The following is a 20,743-nucleotide window of genomic DNA, read 5'->3' on the forward strand; positions in this document are numbered from 1 at the left end:
CTGGACCCCTTTGTGTCTTTGGAGCCAGTACAGGGGTGTCCTGCATGTCTGCTGTGGGCAGTGGTCAGGGTAGAGCTTGGCAGAGCCAGCCTGGTGCTAGGCAGGGCAGGGCCTCTCTCCTAACGACAGGCCTCTCTGGCTGTCCCCCAGACCTTCATCGACATGGAAGGCTCCGGCTTTGGTGGTGACCTGGAGAGCCTCAGGGTGAGTGGCAGCTGCCTGCTCTCCCCCTGGGCAGGCAGAACAGTTGTGGCCCCCGTGAGGCCCAGCAGGGACCCTGGGTGGGCCAGGCTGGTCAGGGATGAGGTCATCGCTGGGCCGGGCGGTGTGGGCCCTGATGGTCTGTCTCTGTGCAGGGCCCACGTGGCTTCCCCGGCCCCCCGGGCCCCCCGGGTGTCCCAGGCCTGCCTGGCGAGCCTGGCCGCTTTGGCATGAACAGCTCCCATGCTCCGGGACCTGCTGGCCTTCCTGGGGTTCCTGGGCGCGACGGATCCCCTGGGTTTCCAGGCCCCCCGGTGAGTCTGGCTGTCCGCCAGCGGGGCCCTGTCTGCTGGGAACGGGGTTGAGTGCCTACCTGAAGCCCTCCCCTTGCCACCTGGCCTCCCCAGTCCTGGCCCCCAGCCCATTCCTCCAGGTGGGCCATGTATCTGGGCCATTCCTGGGGTCAGAGAGCCTGTGTGGGCCACCCTGTAGTCCTGGGGGTACTGATGGGTTGGTGGACCTCTCTGGACTGGGCAGGTCTACTGAGCTCACAGTGCCTCCCGGTGGGGACGGAGAGGGGGTGAGCCTCCGGTGGGGACGGAGAAGCAAGAGCCTCATCAGGGCCCACTGGGGGCAGGTGGAGCCCCTGTGGCCTGCTGCCCGTCCGCACGGTACCCACAGAGTCATTGCTGCCAGCAGCGTGGCTCCTTGGCCACATAATTCAGTGGGCACGCAGGGCTTCTTCCGCAGCACGCTTCTGCACCCGGGTGACCAGGAAAGCCAAGTGGGCCCCCTGCCAGCCGGCCTCTTGGAAGCACGTCCTGATATTCCCAACCACTGCGAGCTACCCGCCGTGCCCCACGGGATCCCTCGTCACTTCTTGTCCTCTTGAATCTGACTGGCAACTTGAAAAGGAGAGACAGGGGCTGGGTGTGTGGCGACACGGGCAACCCCAGACACCTGGAGGCTGTGCAGGAGGGCTGCAAGTTCCAGCCCAGCCTGGCGGCCTAGGGAGGCCCCGTCTCAAAGCAAATACGAAAAGGGCTGGGTGCAGCTCCCAGGTCACACCCTTGCCTAGCAGGTGCCGGGCCCTGGGGTCAGGCCCTGGCCCTGGGAAAGGAGAGAGACGGGGACCAGCCCTGAAGGCAGTCGTCTTAGGGCCAAGTCAGGTGCCCTGTGAGCGGAGGGACGCGCCCCAGGTCCAGGGACATGCTATGCCCTGGCCTCTTGGGAACCTGAGGTGCAGCTGACGGTGAGCCGGCCCCAGCTCTTCAGGGGGGGCACCCAGACCCTCACCGGCTCCTCTCTTGCAGGGCCCCCCCGGAGCTCCAGGAAAAGAGGGTCCACCAGGAAAGACGGGCCAGAAAGGCAGTCTTGTAAGTCACCTGCCACACGTCTGGTGGACTGACCCAGCACCACCGAGGAGCCAGGGGGTGGAGGGACCCTGCATGTTTGGGACAGGCTGGGGACAGGCCGCAGCCTGGGAGGTCTCTTAGGACGGCGAGGAGACCTCAGGCTCTCTCGGCGATGCCAGGGGCACAGCTTTTAAGGCCGACTCTCCATCTGTGGAGTTTCGTTTCGCGTCTCCGTTGGGTGGGGTCGGAGCTCCTGGGGCTGGCCGGCCTCCCGTGGCCGCGGTGGGATTTCTGTGAAGGAGGGGTAGGTGGGAGGCCCCCTGGGGACAGGAGTGAGGAAGGCCCCGACGGAGCCCAGGAGCCTAGCAATGGGCTCCTCTGGGAGGGAGCTCTCCCTGCCAAGCCCCAGGCCCCACCCAGAGCGGGCCCACGGGCCCAGGAGGCAGCATGGCCGCCCTGGTCGGAGCTGGCCTGGGACATCTGCCTTCCCCTGGCTCCCTCACTGGCCTGGACCTCATGGTAATGCTGTCCTTCTCCCCGCAGGGTGACACAGGCGCCCCAGGACCCAAGGTACAAACGCTGGTGCCATTCTCCATGAAGTGCCCCCAGCGGGTGCAGGGGGTGCTGTGGTCACGGAGTGTGCTCCTGCTGCTGACCACGACCCCAGCTCTGTCCATGCTGCCAGGAATCGGGCAGGGCCACGCCTCCCCTGGTGCCCCTTGCCCTCGAGTCCTGCTGTCCTGGTGAACACTCCAGGGGGCGGGGGGCTTCAGAGGGGCCGCGAGCCGCAGGGTGGGGGCTGCCCAGGCCCAGCAGGACCCAGCGTCCCCACACGGCTTCCCAGGGGGGCACACTCCCAGCCCTGCCCGCACTCTGATTGGGCAGAAGGGGAGGCTGAGGCAGCCTCTGCTCCCCAGGCCTTCCCTGTCCCCCCTCTTGTGGTCCCAGCCTCCCTGGGACAGGCCTGAGGTCTGGGCCTGCCCTGCGGGACCCTCATCTGACTCAGCCAAGCAGCCTGCAGGGAGACCCTGGGCCACCTCCTCGTGAGCCTGCCCAGGAAGGAGAGGTGCTGCCTGCCAGCTGGGCGGGGCCTCTCCCCCGCTGGCCACCCTCCACAAATGTCCAGGACAGTCCCCGCCAAGGCACCCTCCACCCAGAAATGCCCAAGACGCCCAGGGCTCCCCTCCTCGGCTGGGCGTGGTGGGTGCCCACCCGGATCTAGGTGGAGGCAGATTAAACCAGAGTGGAGGGGTGGAGCCAGCCCTGGGTGGAGTGGGTGTGAGGGTGGAGCAGCGGGAGGGGCCGGGACGCGCAGGAGACTCTGGGACCAGGGTTGGCCGTGGCTGCAGCAGCCCAGGGCTGGGCTCAGCGCCAGGCACCTGCGGGGACAGTGGGCAGTGGGGAGGGGCTATGCAGAGTGGCCGGTTGCCACCCTAACAGGGCAATGGGTCACATTCCTGCCGGTTTCCGGCCAGCACTGGGCTCAGGGTCTCACAACACCGTGTGCCGCTGTCCCATGTCGAGAGATGTGCTGCTTGTCCTGGTTTTCCGAGGAGGACCCTGAGGCTCAGGGAGTGACGTGGCCGTGAGCGAGCGTGCTGTGCCACGTGCATGTGCCGGGCTCTGGGGAGCAGGCCGCAGGCTCGACGTGCAGCTGCAGGTCTCGCTCGGCCCTTGGTGCTTGTGGTTGAGCGGCCTGGACCCTCATAAGGACTCGCGTTGCTCCAGCGTGTTCGCCTCTGCACTCTTCAACTCTGCAGGACACGTAGCCATCCTGGGGACACGGTGGCCTCTGGGGTTGCTCTGAGGCCCAGAGGCAGAGGGTGGTGACACTGTTCTTTGCCCTGTGCAGGGAGGCAAGGGAGACCCTGGCCCTGTTGGTGCTCCCGGGGAGAGCGGCTTCGTAGGAGCCCCTGGTCCCGCTGGACCTCCAGGACCGCCGGGCCCCCCTGGGCCACCAGGACCAGGACCTGCTGCTGGATTTGTGAGTCCTAGCTCCTAGGAGGCCAGCCTGCCATCCCACCTTCCCCTCGGGCAGCTCCAGGCTGCCCCGCTGTCTCGGCCAGCATTTGCCACACAGCCTGGGCTCTGTCCCCGGTGGCCCCCGTGAGCCCTGAGGGGCTGAGGGCTGGCCGTGCTGGTGGCTCCCCTGTACACTGAGCACAGGTGTTCATGCCCAGCGTCCAGTGATCACAGCTGTCCTCTCCAGGCCCCTGTCCCTCAGGTCCCCAAAACCCCTCAGGGGACAGCCGAGGCACAGCACATGTGCAGACCAGGCAGATGAGCCACACTGGAGGGACTGTACGGGCCCCACCCCACCAGGGTCCCTGTCACTGCAAAGCCCCCCAAGGACGGCTGTTTCCCAGGTGGCCTGGCCCTGGGAACCACCCACTCTGCTATGGCCCAGCTCTAGTATCCCAGGCCCAAGGTGGGGTCCTCTCCTCTTTAAGAAGTGTCCCTCTTATGTCCACTCCAGGACGACATGGAGGGCTCCGGAGCACCTTTCTGGTCGACAGCCCGCGGCTCTGAGGGGCCACAGGTACTGCCCATGAGCTGGGGGCCCCTACGTGCCTGTAAAAGGCTCCCGTGGGCCAGGAGCGGCCACAGTCGGGGGGCTGTGTTCCCAGGCACTGTGTACCCTCGGCCCCGCCCCCTGGGGACACTGTTGAGTTGAAAGTCCCAGGGCTGGGACCTGTGTCCCTCCAGAGGGAAATGCAGTGGTGGTCAGGATGGACGAGCCAGGTGGACAGGCCTAGAGGACCAGTCTTTCCTGGGAAAGGAGACGTGGAGTTCTCTCTGTGGCTCTGGTTTGGGGACGTAAGGAACGAGGGCCTGAGCGTGATCTGACTTACACAGAGGGGTCCCGAACGGCATCTCCACCTGCTCTGCGCCACCTGTGACCCGGCAGGATCAGTCAGCCAGGAGGGTCTGGGGAAGATGGGGCCCTAGTGTGGCGCCAACAGCCATGTCGTCTCTAGAGGTCACTGTCCCCCTGTTAGGAGGTCCTGCCCTGCTCTGGGCCACAAAAATGGCTCCAGAGCACCGTGGCGTCTGGCGGGACACGCCTGGGTCAGGGTCAGCTCACCACTTGCCCTGGGTGGGCGGCTCCACACCAAGTGTTTATGTGGCGGTTTCGTAAGACGTGAGTCTGCTTGGTTCCGGACGGGCAGGGTGGCTTGGGCACCTGGGGCCCCGGGCTGGCCCCGGCCTGCTGCCGTCTTGGGGCGCTGCTCCCCCACAGGCAGCGAGCTTCATCTGAGGTTGCCGCTGAAGTGCTGGGGTCAGGCTCATTTTCCCATGGGAGAGAGGGCTCCGGGCAGGGCGGGCTGCACTGATGCTGTCTGCTCTGCCCCACAGGGACCACCCGGCCCGCCAGGACTCAAGGTCAGTCCCCTGCTTCCGCCCTGCCGGTCACAGCTTTGGTGACTCGGTTTCCTGATCCCGGGAGGGAAACTTGCAAAGTGGAACCAAAGCCTGATGGGAAGACAGCGCAGGGGCGCGGCCCTCTCCCCAGGCCTGCAGGGCTTCGTGGCCCAGGCACCCCGAGGGCACGGGCAGGGGCCCCTGGAGGACCCAGGGACCCAGCCCCACCCCTCCCCAGGCCTGAGCTGGCTCCAGGCAGGGCCAGCGGGGGACCAGACCGGGGTCCTCGGCTCCCGGGCAGCGGCCCTTTCACCCGCCCCCGTAGCCTTCCCCAGCAGGAGCTCCGTCCAAGTCGGGGGGTCCCCTCGGGGTCCGCTCCGGCCAGGCCCTCCTGTCCCACTGCCCCTTGGCTGGTGAAGCCTTGGGCCAGCTCAAAGGCTGAGCTTTCAGAAGGTCACTTATGCCTCTCTGGGGTCACTGGGCTCTGCCTCCAGCCTCCAGAACCGTCCAGCCAGGTGCTGCGGGAGCAGGGGGCCACTCAGCTGCCCACTGTCCAGGGCCTCTGCTCTTTGCGGGCTGCACCTGGCACTCAGCCCCTCCTCCACGGCTTGCCCACCCACTCACTGAGTCACTTTGTCCATTTAGGGGGACCCTGGAGCCCGCGGGCCACCTGGGGCCAAGGTAAGCCCCTTACTCAGGGTCAGGAACTGGACCACGTGGGGGCGGCGGAGAGGGACCCCGGGAGCCTGTCCTCCCCATACCGCAGTAGATGGGGCCATTGGGCTCCCCCCGTGACAGCCGGGCCTGTGTGGAGGACACGGGTGACAGCAGGGTCAGGCCCCGCACTGTCCCTCCTCCCTGGGCTGCCCCTTTTCCGTACACTTGAACCCTTCCTTGTTTCGGGGGCGGCCCCGCAGGGCACGCAGGCCCAGCCCAGCCCCGTGCTCCCTGGGTTTACCAGCGGAGGGCCCAGACCCCACCTGCGCCCCACGGCCATTCCTGGGAGCCACAACACGCCTGTGGCCAGGCTTCCCTCCTCCTCACCCACCCACAGCCCCCAGTGGGTGACAGGCAGCATCACCCCGGGGTGGAGCCAGTGACCAGCAGGAACCCAAGGGTCCTCACGGTCACGGCCACTCTGGGCTTCCTCTTGGTGAGTCTCCGCAGCCCCAGGCCCCGTGGCTGACATGCTGGACCCTCTGTTCATTCCAGGGGGACGTTGGAGCCGACGGAGCCCGCGGGTCCCCTGGCCTCCCTGGCAGAGAAGGCCCGGCAGGGCCCCCGGTGAGTGACCGTGGTGGCCCCGGGTGTGGAGGGATGAAGCCCCTGGAGGAACTACCCCGGAGGAGAGCTGGCCCACCAGCCACCTTGGGTCTCCTGGGGGCCTGGCCCTGCAGGTCCCCGTGCTCCAGGACCCAGTGTGCCTGCCTTGACCCCGGGGGCCTTGGTGGCTGTCCCTGCCCAGCCCCCGCCTGCCTGGGGACGAACCCCCTCACCAATCAGCGCCTCTGAGCGCCGCCACCTCCTCGTTTCTGCAGGGACCTAAAGGAGACAAAGGGAGCCCCGGAGAAAGAGTGAGTGTCCGGGGGCAGGGTGGGGCTCAGGGCCCACGGCGGGTGGACAGTAGGGCTGGCTTCAGGGTGCTGCCCTGGGGGTCTGCACCCACATGGCTCGAGATGGGACAAGACCCTCAATTTGGCAGGAGTGGCTCTCGGGGCTGGGGCGCAGCATGTCCACACCCACGATGCCCCTCAGACCCCGTGGACTCCAGGAACCACCTCCAAAGCCAGCCGGGCTCTGGGTCCTGGCCAGGGCCGCTGTGGTCAAGGGCTGGACTTGTGGCTTTTTCTTCCAGGGTGACCCAGGAAAGGATGGAGTGGGACAACCAGGCCTGCCTGGACCCCCAGGACCCCCGGGGCCCGTGGTCTACGTGTCTGATCAGGACGTAAGGACGCTGTGTGGGTGGGTGTGCCTGGGTCAGCTCTCCCCCTCAGGACAGAAGAGCCCTGAGGTGGGGGGGGGGCTGAGGGAGACAGACGTGTGGTCAGCAGCTCAGATTCCTGCTGTCCCTGGAAGGAGCTGCCCTATGCAGAGTTAGAGCAGTGATGGGGGTGACCACCAGGGCTCAGGTCACATTCCAGCACCGACAGCTGTGTGACCCTAGACACTTACTTAACCTCTCTGTGCACAGCGTCATTTTCAAAATGAGGAACACTGTAGTCCTGGGGCACAGGTTGGATTAAGTCTGAGAATGGTCAGAATTGCGCCTGGCCTGGGCCCATCTGAGTACCAGGAGTGGACAGAAGGGCAGATGGGACAAGCACAGCAGTCTGAGAGGAGGGAGGGACGGCTCAGGGCAGACCCGTAGGCCGGGGCTAGGGACCCTGGCCAGGGCAGTGCACGCAGGCACACCTGCCCAGTCACTGGAGAACCCTGTGGGTGGGGCCTGGAATGAGGGTGAGTATCCGGGAGGGGTCAGCGGGAGCCTGCAGCAGAGCTGGAGAGGCGGGCTGAGCAAGAGGCTTGTGGCCTGGGAGCCCGTGGCCTGGGGCCGAGCAGTGGCGTCCACCACGTCCCTCTGCCCCGGATGTCCCTGGGAAGGGCCAGGCCAGGGACCCTCGGGATGGCTGTCGGGAGCAGCACCTCCCTCTGCACTCCTGGAAGGGTCCTGCTCCCCTCCCGGCGCAGAGCGCTGGGGCCGGGTCCACTCTGAACTTGTTCTCCCTGTTTCTCTGCCTTCTGCTGGCTGTGGACAGCGAGCAGTGACCAGTGCACCGGGGCCTGAGGTATGTGCTTTTGTCGCTGAGCAGCTGCTCGGTCAGTCGCGGGGTGTCCTGAGGGCGTGGCCACCCTTGGCTGACGCTGTCCCTCTCTCTGCAGGGCAGGCCGGGCTTCGCAGGCTTTCCTGTAAGTGGCCCCGCTCCCGAGCTGGCTGGGTCTGGGGGGTCTCCCGTAGGGCAGAGCAGAGGGGAGCTGCGCGGGCCTCGCGAGGCCCAAGGGGTGGGCGGAGTCACTGGACGGGAGGACAGTAGCAGGACTGAGCACCTCTCTGCCCCTGGCCAGTCAGGACCTCGCGATGCTGGTGCCAGACCAGGAGCAGCCGCAGGGCAGGATGTGGGGGTCCTGGGAGCTTGGTGGACACTGGTTCCAGGGACGCTCATTTCCGCTTGGTCTTCCCTCCAGGGACCTGCTGGACCAAAGGGCGACCCGGGCTCCAGAGGCGAGCAGGGCTTCCCAGGACCCAAGGTAAGGGCTGGGGTGCCATCTGCCAGCATGACTGGCACCCAAGCTTCAGCCAGAGCCAAGGTGTGCTTCTGGTGGACAGCCTTCCTTGACCCAATGGACAGTCTCCATCTGCCCAAGTGGCCACTCTGGGGTAGACAGAGTCCTAGTACAATGGGGCTGTGTTGCCCCTAGTGACCTCTGAGCAAGCGTGTGGCCAGCTGCAGCTTGGGCTGTGTCCGTGTCCATCCCTGTTCCTGGGTGTTCTCTGCGAGGCCTGGGGACACCATGCCGCCCTGCCTGCCGGGAGCCCTGAACTGTGACTCTGCTGTTCCAGGGGGAGAAGGGAGAGCCTGGCGGTGTCTTGGGCCCTGACGGCAGAACCCTGGGCCCTGCCCAGAAAGGAGCCAAGGTGAGGGCAGCGCCCCCTGCAGGCCACCAAGGAGACATGGGGGGGGCTGGTCCTCAGGGAGAGTGGTCCTGGCACACGGGCCTCTCCTGCCGCCTGGCCCTCATGGCACTCCCAGGTCCACCTCTCAGCCACGTGGGGCGTGCCTTTGCACTCCTGTGCCTGCTGGCCAGTGCTCGTTGTCCCTCTGACCCTGTTGGCTGGGCCTGCCTGCAGGGAGGTGGGGTCTCAGGGCCCAGCTCAGCTGCTGACTCCTCCACTGGCCTGAGCCAGGGCGGTCAGGACAGCGTTGAGGGGCCTGTGCCCTGGGCCCACCCCAGCACAGCCCACAGCAGGCCCTGAAGAGCGGCTGACTGGCCACCTGTGCGGGGAGCCCAGAGCCCCTTGACTGTTGGGATGGACCAAGAATGTTGGATCCGCAGGCCCAGAAAGACTGTGTCCTTGGCTTTACCTCTGCGTAGGGCCTGAGATGACCTGGCCAGGCCTGGCACAGATAGGCCTCGAGCCTCAAGACCCAGGGCATGCCCTGCCTGTGCAGCTGCCCAGGTGCAGACCCTGTCCAGAAGCCCTGCTGGGTCTCCCGACCTCCCTGGTGTGGCTGGCAGCCCAGGTGCCACCCAGCTTGTAGCTGTGGCTCCGGAACCCCAGGCGGGGAGCACTGCACCACCTGACAGTGCCTCTGTTTTCTGTCCAGGGAGAGCCGGGCTTCCGAGGACCCCCGGTGAGTAGGACCCTCGTCCTGAGCCACTGTGCTGTGGTCGGAAATGACCTCGTCACCTTGCCTGGCTGCTGGGCACGTGGCCCCAGTACCTAGATCTCAACCGCAACTTGAAACTCAAGGGGCTGTTGGGCGGGACACAGTGGGCGGCTCACAATGGTGCCCAGCGTTCTGGCCCTTGGCTGGCCCTTCCCTTGGCCTCAGAGCCCCCCGCTCAGGAGGTCCTGCAGCCTCAGTGCACATCCTCTCTGCAGGGTCCGTATGGGCGGCCTGGGTACAAGGGTGAGATCGGCCTTCCTGGACGACCGGTAAGCACCTGGGTGTCTGACAGGTGCAGAGAGCCCTGACCCACCGCAGGACTGGCTTGGGGAAGGGTGGGCAGCTGACCTCCTGGGCACAGCCCATATCCTAAAGTGGCCAAAGGATATCCTGGGCCTTGTCCAGGGAGAGCTCAGGCCAGAGGACACCTGGGTGTTAGAGGGTCATGGTCTGGTCCTGCTGGGTCAGCCACCTCCCACCCCACCCCCTGGGTGCTAGGGCAAGAAGAAGGGGGAGGGCCAGCGCAGGGCAGGAAGGAGCTGCCCAGTGGGTGTGGGCGGCTGAGCTGTGGCCCAGCAGCCTGGCCGGCGGGGGTCTGCAGCTGTCCCCCACAGTGCCCAACAGCCCACCACTGTGCTCTGGCCCAGGGTCGCCCTGGGGTGAATGGGCTGAAGGGAGAGAAGGGGGAACCTGGAGACGCCAGCCTCGGACTTGGAATGAGGGTGAGTACCCTGTGACGGGTGGACAGGGATGGCCAGGACAGCCAGGGACAAAGAGTGGCCTGGCCAGGTCTGGGGTCCCCAGTTCACCTGTCAGAAGCTTCTCAGAGCTGCTGGCAGGGTGACCACAGAGTGCTGGTCTTCTGACACACGTACACAAAAACACACATGCAGACACGCACATGTAATGCACACACATGCACACTCCCATGCCACCCATATGTGTATGTGTGCTCATACGTGCACACCTGTGTGCTCACACTCACGCTCCTGTGTGCGCTCAAACGCACCATTCACACATGCACATGCACTCACATGCACACTCACACACATGCACACACACATGCACACACGGGCCACTTGTGCACCTGCACGTGTGCAGCGTGTCAGAGTTGCACATGACCCACGCCCACCGGGAACAGCAAAGCCACGGGTTCTCTCAGGAGGCCCACACATGGAGGTCTCCTGGGAGTCTGGCCACCCCCATTGTCTCCCCCGGCCTGTGTCTTGCCTCTTCCCTCCCTGGCCACGTCACACAGCTGCTCAGGAGCCACAGGGTTGGGCTGGCAGGTGGGCCATGGCAGGCCTGGGGCTGGCCCTGCACATGGCCCCCTCTCGGAGGGAGCAGGGCTCCCAAGTGGAGCCTCCCGTGCTGCAGGCTGAGCCCCCTCAGGTAAGGAGTGAGACCCCGGTTTGATTGACACACACACCTCCCAGTCACCCCATGACCAGAGCTCTCTGTCACTCCACAGGGCATGCCCGGCCCCCCAGGGCCTCCTGGGCCCCCAGGCCCTCCGGGGGTGCCCCTCTACGACAGCAACGTGAGTCTCCAGGGCCCCACGGCACTGAGTCCCTGCGCCTCCCGCTCTCATGCGGAGGAGCCGCCACCTCCTCTCCCTGTCACTGGTTCCAGTCCTGTCCCCAGGGCCTCTGGGGTGGGCTGGGCTGGGGGCTGCATCTGGGGCTGTGGATGAGGAGGCGTGTCCCCCAGGAAGAGCAAAGGCCCAGTAGGGCGGTGACCCCCACAGGCAGTGCGACGCGGCCAGGGCTCCTGACTCCACGCACCTGTCCCAGGGCTCCCCTGATGTGGCCTGTCAGAGGGGCTTGGGGCTTCTGGGTTTGGGGACCCCAGGTGGCTGGTGGCCTTGGTTTCCAGAGCATTGTCCCTCAGAGACCACTTTACCCTGTTCTTTGCAGGCATTTGTGGAGTCTGGCCACCCTGGGCCTCGGGGACTGCAAGGTGAGAGTTCCAATGGGGCTGGGGGACAACAGCCTTCCACAGGGATGTGGAGGACATTGTGCTCCGGACTGCACGCTGCTGAGCACCCACTGGCTGACCAGACCTCCCCAGGTCTCATCCCAATCCTCAGGGCCCTCCCAGCAGGGCTCCCAGGACCTGCCATGGTGGGGCTACACTCGGGGGTCCACCCATGTGCTGTCCTTGGTGTGGGTATCAGCACAGCCTGCAGGATGGGCCTGGAGAGGTGGTGTGGTCCTCCATGGCCTGCAGGGTGGTCCTGGAGAGGTGGTGTGGTCCTCCATGACCTGCAGGGTGGGCCTGGAGAGGTGGTGTGGTCCCCAAGGCCTGCAGGGTGGTCCTGGAGAGGTGGTGTGGTCCCCCATGGCCTGCAGGGTGGTCCTGGAGAGGTGGTGTGGTTCCCATGGCCTGCAGGGTGGTCCTGGAGAGGTGGTGTGGTCCCCCTGGCCTGCAGGGTGGTCCTGGAGAGGTGGTGTGGTCCCCAAGTCCTGCAGGGTGGTCCTGGAGAGGTGGTGTGGTCCCTAAGGCCTGCAGGGTGGTCCTGGAGAGGTGGTGTGGTCCCCATGGCCTGCAGGGTGGGCCTGGAGAGGTGGTGTGGTCCCCATGACCTGCAGGGTGGGCGTGGAGAGGTGGTGTGGTCCCCCTGGCCTGCAGGGTGGGCCTGGAGAGGTGGTGTGTTCCCCCTGGCCTGCAGGTGGTCTGGAGGTGTGTGGTCCCCATGGCCTGCAGGGGCCTGGAGAGGTGGTGTGTTCCCCCTGGCCTGCAGGGTGGTCCTGGAGAGGTGGTGTGGTCCTCCATGGCCTGCAGGGTGGTCTTGGAGAGGTGGTGTGTTCCCTAAGGCCTGCAGGGTGGTCTTGGAGAGGTGGTGTGGTCCCCCTGGCCTGCAGGGTGGTCCTGGGGAGGTGGTGTGGTCCTCCTGGCCTGCAGGGTGGTCCTGGGGAGGTGGTGTGGTCCTCCTGGCCTGCAGGGTGGTCCTGGGGAGGTGGTGTGGTCCTCTATGGCCTGCAGGGTGGTCCTGGGAGGTGGTGTGGTCCCCCGTGACCTGCAGGGTGGTCCTGGGGAGGTGGTGTGGTCCCCCTGGCCTGCAGGGTGGTCCTGGGGAGGTGGTGTGGCCCTCTATGGCCTGCAGGGTGGTCCTGGAGACGTGGTGTGGTTCCCATGACCTGCAGGGTGGTCCTGGAGAGGTGGTGTGGTCCTCTATGGCCTGCAGGGTGGTCCTGGGGAGGTGGTGTGGTCCCCATGGCCTGCAGGGTGGTCCTGGAGAGGTGGTGTGGTCCCCCGTGACCTGCAGGGTGGTCCTGGGGAGGTGGTGTGGTCCCCCTGGCCTGCAGGGTGGTCCTGGGGAGGTGGTGTGGCCCTCTATGGCCTGCAGGGTGGTCCTGGAGACGTGGTGTGGTTCCCATGACCTGCAGGGTGGTCCTGGAGAGGTGGTGTGGTCCTCTATGGCCTGCAGGGTGGTCCTGGGGAGGTGGTGTGGTCCCCCTGGCCTGCAGGGTGGTCCTGGGGAGGTGGTGTGGTCCTCCTGGCCTGCAGGGTGGTCCTGGGGAGGTGGTGTGGTCCTCTATGGCCTGCAGGGTGGGCCTGGAGAGGTGGTGTGGTCCCCCATGACCTGCAGGGTGGTCCTGGAGAGGTGGTGTGGTCCCCCTGGCCTGCAGGGTGGGCCTAGAGAGGTGGTGTGGTCCTCCTGGCCTGCAGGGTGGTCCTGGAGAGGTGGTGTGGTCCTCTATGGCCTGCAGGGTGGTCCTGGAGAGGTGGTGTGGTCCTCTATGGCCTGCAGGGTGGTCCTGGGGAGGTGGTGTGGTCCCCATGGCCTGCAGGGTGGTCCTGGAGAGGTGGTGTGGTCCCCATGGCCTGCAGGGTGGGCCTGGAGAGGTGGTGTGGTCCCCATGGCCTGCAGGGTGGTCCTGGAGAGGTGGTGTGGTCCTCTATGGCCTGCAGGGTGGTCCTGGAGAGGTGGTGTGGTCCTCTATGGCCTGCAGGGTGGTCCTGGAGAGGTGGTGTGGTCCCCCTGGCCTGCAGGGTGGTCCTGGGGAGGTGGTGTGGTCCTCCTGGCCTGCAGGGTGGTCCTGGGGAGGTGGTGTGGTCCTCCTGGCCTGCAGGGTGGTCCTGGGGAGGTGGTGTGGTCCTCTATGGCCTGCAGGGTGGTCCTGGGAGGTGGTGTGGTCCCCCGTGACCTGCAGGGTGGTCCTGGGGAGGTGGTGTGGTCCCCCTGGCCTGCAGGGTGGTCCTGGGGAGGTGGTGTGGCCCTCTATGGCCTGCAGGGTGGTCCTGGAGACGTGGTGTGGTTCCCATGACCTGCAGGGTGGTCCTGGAGAGGTGGTGTGGTCCTCTATGGCCTGCAGGGTGGTCCTGGGGAGGTGGTGTGGTCCCCATGGCCTGCAGGGTGGTCCTGGAGAGGTGGTGTGGTCCCCCGTGACCTGCAGGGTGGTCCTGGGGAGGTGGTGTGGTCCCCCTGGCCTGCAGGGTGGTCCTGGGGAGGTGGTGTGGCCCTCTATGGCCTGCAGGGTGGTCCTGGAGACGTGGTGTGGTTCCCATGACCTGCAGGGTGGTCCTGGAGAGGTGGTGTGGTCCTCTATGGCCTGCAGGGTGGTCCTGGGGAGGTGGTGTGGTCCCCCTGGCCTGCAGGGTGGTCCTGGGGAGGTGGTGTGGTCCTCCTGGCCTGCAGGGTGGTCCTGGGGAGGTGGTGTGGTCCTCTATGGCCTGCATGGTGGTCCTGGGGAGGTGGTGTGGTCCTCCTGGCCTGCAGGGTTGGGCCTGTCACCTCTGCTCCCCACGAGCGCCTGTCTGACTGTCCCCATCCGTTGCCACCCCTTTCTGGTCTAGGACCTCTCTTTTTACACAGTGCCTAGAGGTCGGGGCCCACATGGGTAGAGGGGCCCTCAGGTTTCCTTGATGGCACTAGGTCTCTGTTCCCCCAGGGCTGCCAGGACCTTCTGGACCAAAGGGTGACAAAGGAGAAGTGGGACCACCTGGACCTCCAGGTGAGCGTTCTCTGTGGGCCCCAGGCCCAGGGTGTGTGGGCAGCCTCCTGGGGTGGGCCCTGGGCCCTCTGCAGGGCAGTCGCCGTCTGACCCTGCTCTAGTGGGAGGAAGCCCCTTCTCAGGCCATGGATCTGGGGACACCTGGTCAGCCACACAGCTAGGACCTGGGAGGGACAGGGTTCCAGCAAGAGTTCCCCACCATCCCACCACTGTGGAGCAGACAGCTGCCCACCTGCAGCCCAAGGCTAGATCCAAGATGCCCGCCCTCCCACAGTTGGTTCCAGAGAGTGTGCGTGGCCAGGGTAAGCACAGAGGCCCTTCTGTCCAGGGGCTGCACTGGGCCAGCTCTGAATGAGGTCATCCAGGTGGGTCCCTGCACTCCCTCTTCCCCGAGGGGAGTGAGGGTTCCCTGCTGGATCCCTGGCTGGCGCCCGCCCTGACCAACCGGGCAGGCTGGGTGGAGGGTACAGCAACTGCATGACTGCTGGGAGCCAGCCCATGGACGCCAGAGCAGGGGCCGGAGGGACTAGTCGGCCTGCCCCCCGCTGGGGCCACCTCTGAGCTGGGAAGCAGCCCATGCAGGTGGATGGTCCCCAAGGCCTGCCAGGAGCAACAGCGTCTCTCAGAGAAGGTGGTGGGAGCTTGGACCCTCCAGCGTCTGCACACCACACCTGGGGTCTGAGCAGGAACAGGCAGGCGAGGCAGGATGTGACTCTGACCACATCCAACAGTGACCGAAGGACAGAGGTGTAGCACACAGGGGAGGTTGATTCTGGGCACTGGTAACTGTGCTGAGGCAGCTGAGGCCACCGAGGAAAGAGCACGAACAGGAAGAGGCCCGCAGAGCACCCAGCCGGTGCAGAGGATGGGGTCAGTCCAGGGTGCCTATCACTGGTCAGCCAGAGAAGCTACGGTGACGGCAGATGGCCCAGAGTCTCCCAAACCTGAGGCGAGATGTGGCGCCCTCTGCACCCGCGCAGGATGGGCAGGACCACTGACTGAGTGAAGCCAAGTGGCCACGCCAGGGAGCTGCGTGGACCCCAGCTGGCCAGGTCCAGCCACCTGCCCACATAGGCAACACGTAAGCCAAGTGAATGATGAGGCGTTGAGCCTGGAGAAGAAGCCAGATTGGTCCTCCCTGCCCCCCAGAGGCCGTCACCACAGTCACAGGAGCCCTACTCCCAGGGCCACGCTCTGCTCTGCAGAAGGACCCCAGCCCCGCAGGAGCCACTGCTGGCAGCTGGCGGAGCCCAGGGCCCAGGAGGGGGATGGCGCTTCTCGCAGCAGGTCTGCCCACAGACGCCAGCAGGCCACCCAGCCACGGGGTGTAAGGGCGATTTAGGGAAAGCAACGACGAGTCTGAAGCAGTTAAAATTGAGATTTTGAAAAGAAACCATTAGCAAAAATATTTAAAAATCAATTAATTAGGAGTGAATTTAATGAAACCTGCACCCATTTTCTGTAGAGGACACAGGACAAACGAAGGTGGAGGGGTGTGACCCCTCCACGAGAGGGTCATCCAGGGGTCTCCCACCCGTCTCTCCTCCCCTCTGCAGGGCAGTTCCCCGTGGACTTCCTCAGCCTGGAAGCTGACATGAAGGTGTGTGACTGTGCTGGCCACATCGGGAGGGTGGGTCCCTGTCCCTGGCTTGTGCCGAGGCAGGGCCCCAAGTCCTCAGTGCTGAGTGTCAGTCTGAGACGAGGCTGGCTTCTGTGCTGCCCAGACAAGCCACCACCCGTGTTCACTCCCCTGAGGGGCATTGGCCCCAGAGGGCACCCTGGGCACCCTGGCACTCTGGAATGGGGGAGGCCTCCCCTGTGGCTCGTGGGGTCAGTGTCCCCACTGCCCTCCCCACCCAGCAGCAGGGCTCTCAGAGCAGCATTTCCCTCTGCAGGGAGACAAGGGGGACCTGGGGGACACTGGACAGAAAGGAGAGAAGGGGGAGCCAGGGGCCAGCGGCGGATTCTTCAGCTCAAGTGTGCCTGGACCCCCAGGTCCCCCCGGCCCACCAGGCTACCCTGGGATACCGGTAAGACTGGGCCGCAGGCTGGCTGAACTCTGCCCACCCAGGCCTGCTGATGCCCACCCAGGCTGAGGCAGCGCCTGTGAGCTCAGGGCCCAAGCCACCCACGTCTTTGTCTGCGACCAGGGTGTGGCAGTCCCCTTGGGGACATAGTGCAGCTCCCAGGGTGGGCACAGGGGCTCAGACACCTTACAGTTATCTCATGGCTGCGTCCTGCCACTGCCCCGAGAATCCCAGGGAGCATGGGCCCGCTTCTGCCTGGATTGCCGAGGGGCCTTGGGGGGCAGGGAGGTGACTGTGGCTCAGAGGCCATTCCCGCTGTAGGGACCCCTGGCTGGCTATGCAGGGCATGACACAGCGTGTTTTGGTTTTTTCCCAGGGTCCAAAGGGAGAGAGCATCCAGGGCCAGCCGGGCCCACCCGGACCTCAGGGACCTCCTGGCATTGGCTATGAGGGGCGCCAGGGCCCTCCTGGGCCCCCAGGCCCCCCTGGCCCCCCGGGGCCCCCGTCATTCCCTGGTCCTCACAGGCAGAGTAAGTCGGGGGAGGTGGGCCTGGGCAGGGTCCTGTCGGGCTCCCCCCAGAGCCACCTGCGTGGCTGCGTAGGGCCACCTTGGCTTCTTTCTTGTAGCTGTCAGTGTCCCTGGCCCCCCAGGCCCACCTGGCCCCCCAGGGCCCCCTGGAACCATGGGCACCTCTTCAGGGGTAAGCTTCCAGGCAGGTGGGGGTGGAGTCTGGGACGCTCGGGGAGGGGTGGCCTGCCCTGGGTGCAGAGGCCGTGGCAGAGGGACTGGTGTGGGCTAGGCCCCACATCGGTCACTCACCTAGGGCCTCCCATGGGTGGCCACAAAGAAGAGTCCTGGCTGCTCTCAGCCAACTCCCCCAGGGAACCCCCAGAAGTCCACACAGCCCAAGCCACACCCAGGTTAGGCCCTGCTCCCCTCCCCGTCCCCCAGGGCCCCAGCAGTTGCCTCTGGGCAGCAGGAACCCATGCAGGCTTGGGTCCCGCAGGTGAGGATCTGGGCCACCTACCAGACCATGCTGGACAGGGCACGAGAGCTACCCGAGGGCTGGCTCGTCTTTGTGGCTGAGAGGGAGGAACTCTATGTACGGGTCCGAAACGGGTTCCGGAAAGTTCTGGTGAGTTCTCTGGGCAGCACTCTCCCTGTACACAGAGGGCCCGCCAGGCGTAACCTGGGGAGATGCGAGGCATGGGGCTTGAGGAAGGCGAGGAGCCCACGCCCACCCAGCAATGGCCGGGCCCTCAACAGCACCCACAGCAGGGCCAGGTGTCCCCAAGCAAGGCTCCTGCCACTTGTCACTTTTTAAAAACTCATCAAACTACTTTTGAGCATTTTGGGTAAAGGGAAACGACGTTATGTGTGTCACGTGTGCTAGTGCTGGGCACCTGGAGCTCACGTGGGCATCTGTGACGGCAAGCCCCACACCGTCTTGAGGCAAGGCATCAGTCAGGAGAGGCGTCGGGCCCTCGAGAGCCATGTGCCCTGGCTCGGCCCTGCTGGACAGGGCTCGGCTTTGTGTCCACATGGTGTGCTCTGAACCCCGCTGTGGGGGACCCTCGCACACATCTTGGCTGCCCAGCTCCTGTGACACATCGGGGCTCACACACCCAGCCTCGCTCCTGCTCCCCAGGACCAGGAGGGGCCCAGCCGGCACTCCTGGGGCTGTGGGGCTGCGTCTTACCTGTGTAGCAAACGTGAGGACCGGGCAGCCAGCTGTGCCCTCAGTAGCCCACCTCATCCCTGGGAGTCTCTGTCCACCTGAGCTGAACTTCTGGGTGTCCGGGTTTCCATTGCCTGTCCCCAGGCCTAGCCAGACCCCGTGGTGCCCCCCCAGGGCCCCTGCTGGCCAGGGACAGGCTGTGGGCTTATCAGCAGACACGGACCGGGTGCCACAAGTGCCTGTTTCTGGGAAGCACCCTGGGTGGCCTCTGCCCTGGTGGGAGGGCTCATTTGGGGGAGGGATGAGCAGATGGGGTAGGCTGTGGCCGTGTCAGAGTGACCCTGCTGTTGCCTTGCAGCTGGAGGCCCGGATCCCTCTGCCATCCAGCACGGTAAGGAGATGCTCTCTCTGCACAACTCTGGGGCTCAGCAGGGGACTCCGGGCCTGCACTGACATGTTTCTGGAATCACACACTTGGTGCTTGGAATCCTGGAGCTGCATGTGTGCTATCAGGGTGTCCTTGCTGGGGAGAGGATGAAGACCCACAGGGACACTGCCACTGGCTTCAGTTGTGTCTGCACCTCATTGCCCTCCTCAGCCTCGAAGTCCCTGGGCCAGCGTCCTCCTCTGTATCTTTCCTCACCTGCAGTGCTAGGCATGCCCCAGGGTGAATGGGTGTGGGCGGCTGAACAGAAGAATAGGTGGGTTGGTGGACAGATGTACAGGTGGGTTGGTGGATGGATGGACATACAGATGGATAGACAGGTGAGCTGGTGATGGCTTGGTGGATGAATGGATAGGTGGATGGATGGATGGACAGGTGGGTTGGTGGGTGAGTGGATGGATGGATGGACATACAGATAGATGGACGGGGGGTTGGTGGATGGATGGGTGGACAGGAGGATTGGTAGATGGATGGACGGATAGATGGATGAATGGACATACAGATGGATGGACAGGTGGGTTGGTGGATGAATGGACAGGTGGATAGGTGGATAGATGGATGGACAGGTGGGTTGGTGGGTGGTGGATGGACAGGTGGTTGGTGGATGCACGGGTGAATAGATGGATGGACATACAGATAGATGGACAGGTGGGTTGGTAGATGGATGGACAGGAGGATTGGTAGATGGATGGACGGATAGATGGATGAATGGATGGACAGACAGGTGGGTTGGTGGGTGGATGGATGGATATACAGATGAATGGACAGGTGGATAGGTAAATGGATGAATGGACAGGTAGCTAGGTGGATGGATGAGTGGGTAGGTGGATAGAGAAATGTACAGGTGGGTGGTGGATGGGTGGACCATTGGTACCTGGATGGTAGGCAGCTGGGTGGGTGGACAAGGGGTGGCTCAGGAACGAGGCCGTATGCTATGCAGTGTGTCAGGCTGAGCAGAGAGCAAGTCCAATGACTCAAGTATCCAGAGCTGGCTGGGCTCCCACCCCTCCTGCCCCTATACCCAGGGTCCCCCAGGGTCTGGGTGGAGCTCCCTGCCTGTCATCTTGAAGCCACACCCCCTCCAAGTGCAGAAAAGGACATGCAGGGGGAGGAGGGTCCTGGTGTGTGGGAGCCCACTGCACAGACCTGCACCTGGACCTGCAGGACAATGAAGTGGCTGTCCGCCAGCCCCCAGTGGTGCAGCTGCACGAGGGCAACTCATATCCCCGGAGGGAGCACTCCTACTCCACCGTGCGCCCCTGGAGAGCAGACGACACCCTGGCCAGCCCCCAGCGCCTCCCCGATCCCCAGCCCTACCCTGGAGCTCCGCACCACCACGGCTCCTATGTGCATCTCCGGCCAGCCCGCCCCACAGCCTCACCTGCCCACACCCATCAGGACTTCCAGCCGGTGGTGAGTGACCCCAAAGTGGGTACTTGTCCACCTGGCCCCTTAGTCCTCAGGGCAGTGTAAAGGGGGTTGGCAGCCACAGCTGCATTGCAGGTGGGCTTCTGACTAGGCAGTGCCACACAGGGTGGCCACTGTCCAGCCTGAGGCTCGTCCTCTCATGGCCAAGTGGCTGTCAGTCCCCTTGAGGTCCTAGAGGCTCCAGGTGGCAGAGGAGCTCACACAGCCAGGTTGGCCCACTGCTCTGGACCAGTCAAGCAGAGCTCATGGGGAAGGACATCAGGGTCCATGTCGGGGTGTTTCCTGGGACCACAGCACCGGCCTCTGCCGCCCTGGCTGGTGGTCTGGCTGTCCTCTGGCACCCATCAGAAGGCACTTGGGGCTCAGCCTTCCGTGCCTGTCCATGTGGTACTGTAGGTGTGCAGGGGTTCGGTGCTGTCCCCAGGGCCTCTGAGGTCATCTGGGATGCAGTGTCAGCCTCTCCCTGCAGCTCCACCTGGTCGCGCTCAACAGCCCACTCTCGGGCGGCATGCGCGGCATCCGAGGGGCCGACTTCCAGTGCTTCCAGCAGGCCCGAGCTGTGGGGCTGGCTGGCACCTTCCGTGCCTTCTTGTCCTCGCGGCTGCAGGACCTCTACAGCATCGTGCGCCGTGCTGACCGTGGGACCATTCCCATCGTCAACCTCAAGGTGAGCGGAACATGTCCTGTGGGGCCCTGGGCTCGCGAGGGTGTCCCCAGATGGACCCAGGCCTGGGCTGGGGCTTGCTCTGAGGGTCCTTCCCCGGCAGAGGCTTCCTCCAAGGGGCCTGGAGGCTGACTCCCGGGCAGGCACGGTGGGTGCGGGAGGGCAACCCGATGTTTCCAGGAAGCCTTGGGCATGCTCACAAGTGACAGGTCCTCACACACCCGCCAGGTTGGGA

The 20,743-nt window shown here is 65.1% G+C and overlaps 2 protein-coding genes across 10 annotated transcripts in view; both read left to right on the plus strand.

The window, feature by feature from the left end:
* Positions 1-20,743, plus strand: part of Col18a1 (collagen type XVIII alpha 1 chain) — an 84,690-nt gene that overhangs the window by 61,423 nt on the left and 2,524 nt on the right. For 6 of the 8 annotated variants that reach the window (XM_046438939.1, XM_046438933.2, XM_046438935.2 and 3 more), the window contains 29 exons: positions 151-204; positions 357-515; positions 1,515-1,577; positions 2,100-2,126; positions 3,409-3,540; positions 4,033-4,095; positions 4,914-4,940; positions 5,565-5,600; positions 6,132-6,203; positions 6,458-6,493; positions 6,775-6,864; positions 7,676-7,705; positions 7,800-7,826; positions 8,103-8,165; positions 8,479-8,553; positions 9,245-9,271; positions 9,523-9,576; positions 9,955-10,029; positions 10,779-10,847; positions 11,224-11,266; positions 14,203-14,265; positions 15,822-15,865; positions 16,161-16,295; positions 16,669-16,822; positions 16,920-16,993; positions 17,285-17,428; positions 18,330-18,362; positions 19,581-19,829; positions 20,314-20,511. In XM_046438939.1, the coding sequence (XP_046294895.1) occupies positions 151-204; positions 357-515; positions 1,515-1,577; positions 2,100-2,126; positions 3,409-3,540; positions 4,033-4,095; positions 4,914-4,940; positions 5,565-5,600; positions 6,132-6,203; positions 6,458-6,493; positions 6,775-6,864; positions 7,676-7,705; positions 7,800-7,826; positions 8,103-8,165; positions 8,479-8,553; positions 9,245-9,271; positions 9,523-9,576; positions 9,955-10,029; positions 10,779-10,847; positions 11,224-11,266; positions 14,203-14,265; positions 15,822-15,865; positions 16,161-16,295; positions 16,669-16,822; positions 16,920-16,993; positions 17,285-17,428; positions 18,330-18,362; positions 19,581-19,829; positions 20,314-20,511 (2,316 nt within the window). The remainder of the gene's footprint in view (positions 1-150; positions 205-356; positions 516-1,514; positions 1,578-2,099; positions 2,127-3,408; positions 3,541-4,032; positions 4,096-4,913; positions 4,941-5,564; positions 5,601-6,131; positions 6,204-6,457; positions 6,494-6,774; positions 6,865-7,675; positions 7,706-7,799; positions 7,827-8,102; positions 8,166-8,478; positions 8,554-9,244; positions 9,272-9,522; positions 9,577-9,954; positions 10,030-10,778; positions 10,848-11,223; positions 11,267-14,202; positions 14,266-15,821; positions 15,866-16,160; positions 16,296-16,668; positions 16,823-16,919; positions 16,994-17,284; positions 17,429-18,329; positions 18,363-19,580; positions 19,830-20,313; positions 20,512-20,743) is intronic. The other 2 variants (XM_046438934.2, XM_046438936.2) reach the window with 1 other exon arrangement.
* LOC124089048 (collagen alpha-2(I) chain-like) lies at positions 11,273-14,196 on the plus strand. Of its 2 annotated transcripts, XM_058577292.1 has the most exons (3): positions 11,273-11,953; positions 12,026-13,964; positions 14,006-14,196. In XM_058577292.1, the coding sequence occupies exons 2-3, from the start codon at positions 13,010-13,012 to the stop codon at positions 14,131-14,133; spliced, it is 1,083 nt and encodes a 360-aa protein (XP_058433275.1). In that variant the 5' UTR covers positions 11,273-11,953; positions 12,026-13,009; the 3' UTR covers positions 14,134-14,196. The 2 variants fall into 2 exon arrangements, with proteins under 2 accessions (XP_058433275.1, XP_058433274.1); XM_058577291.1 differs by having other exon boundaries at positions 12,026-14,196.

The sequence above is a fragment of the Marmota monax genome, unplaced genomic scaffold (assembly GCF_021218885.2).
Source record: "Marmota monax isolate L192 unplaced genomic scaffold, Marmota_monax_Labrador192_F-V1.1 WCK01_AAM20220418_F8-fsc00125, whole genome shotgun sequence".
NCBI lineage: Eukaryota > Metazoa > Chordata > Mammalia > Rodentia > Sciuridae > Marmota > Marmota monax.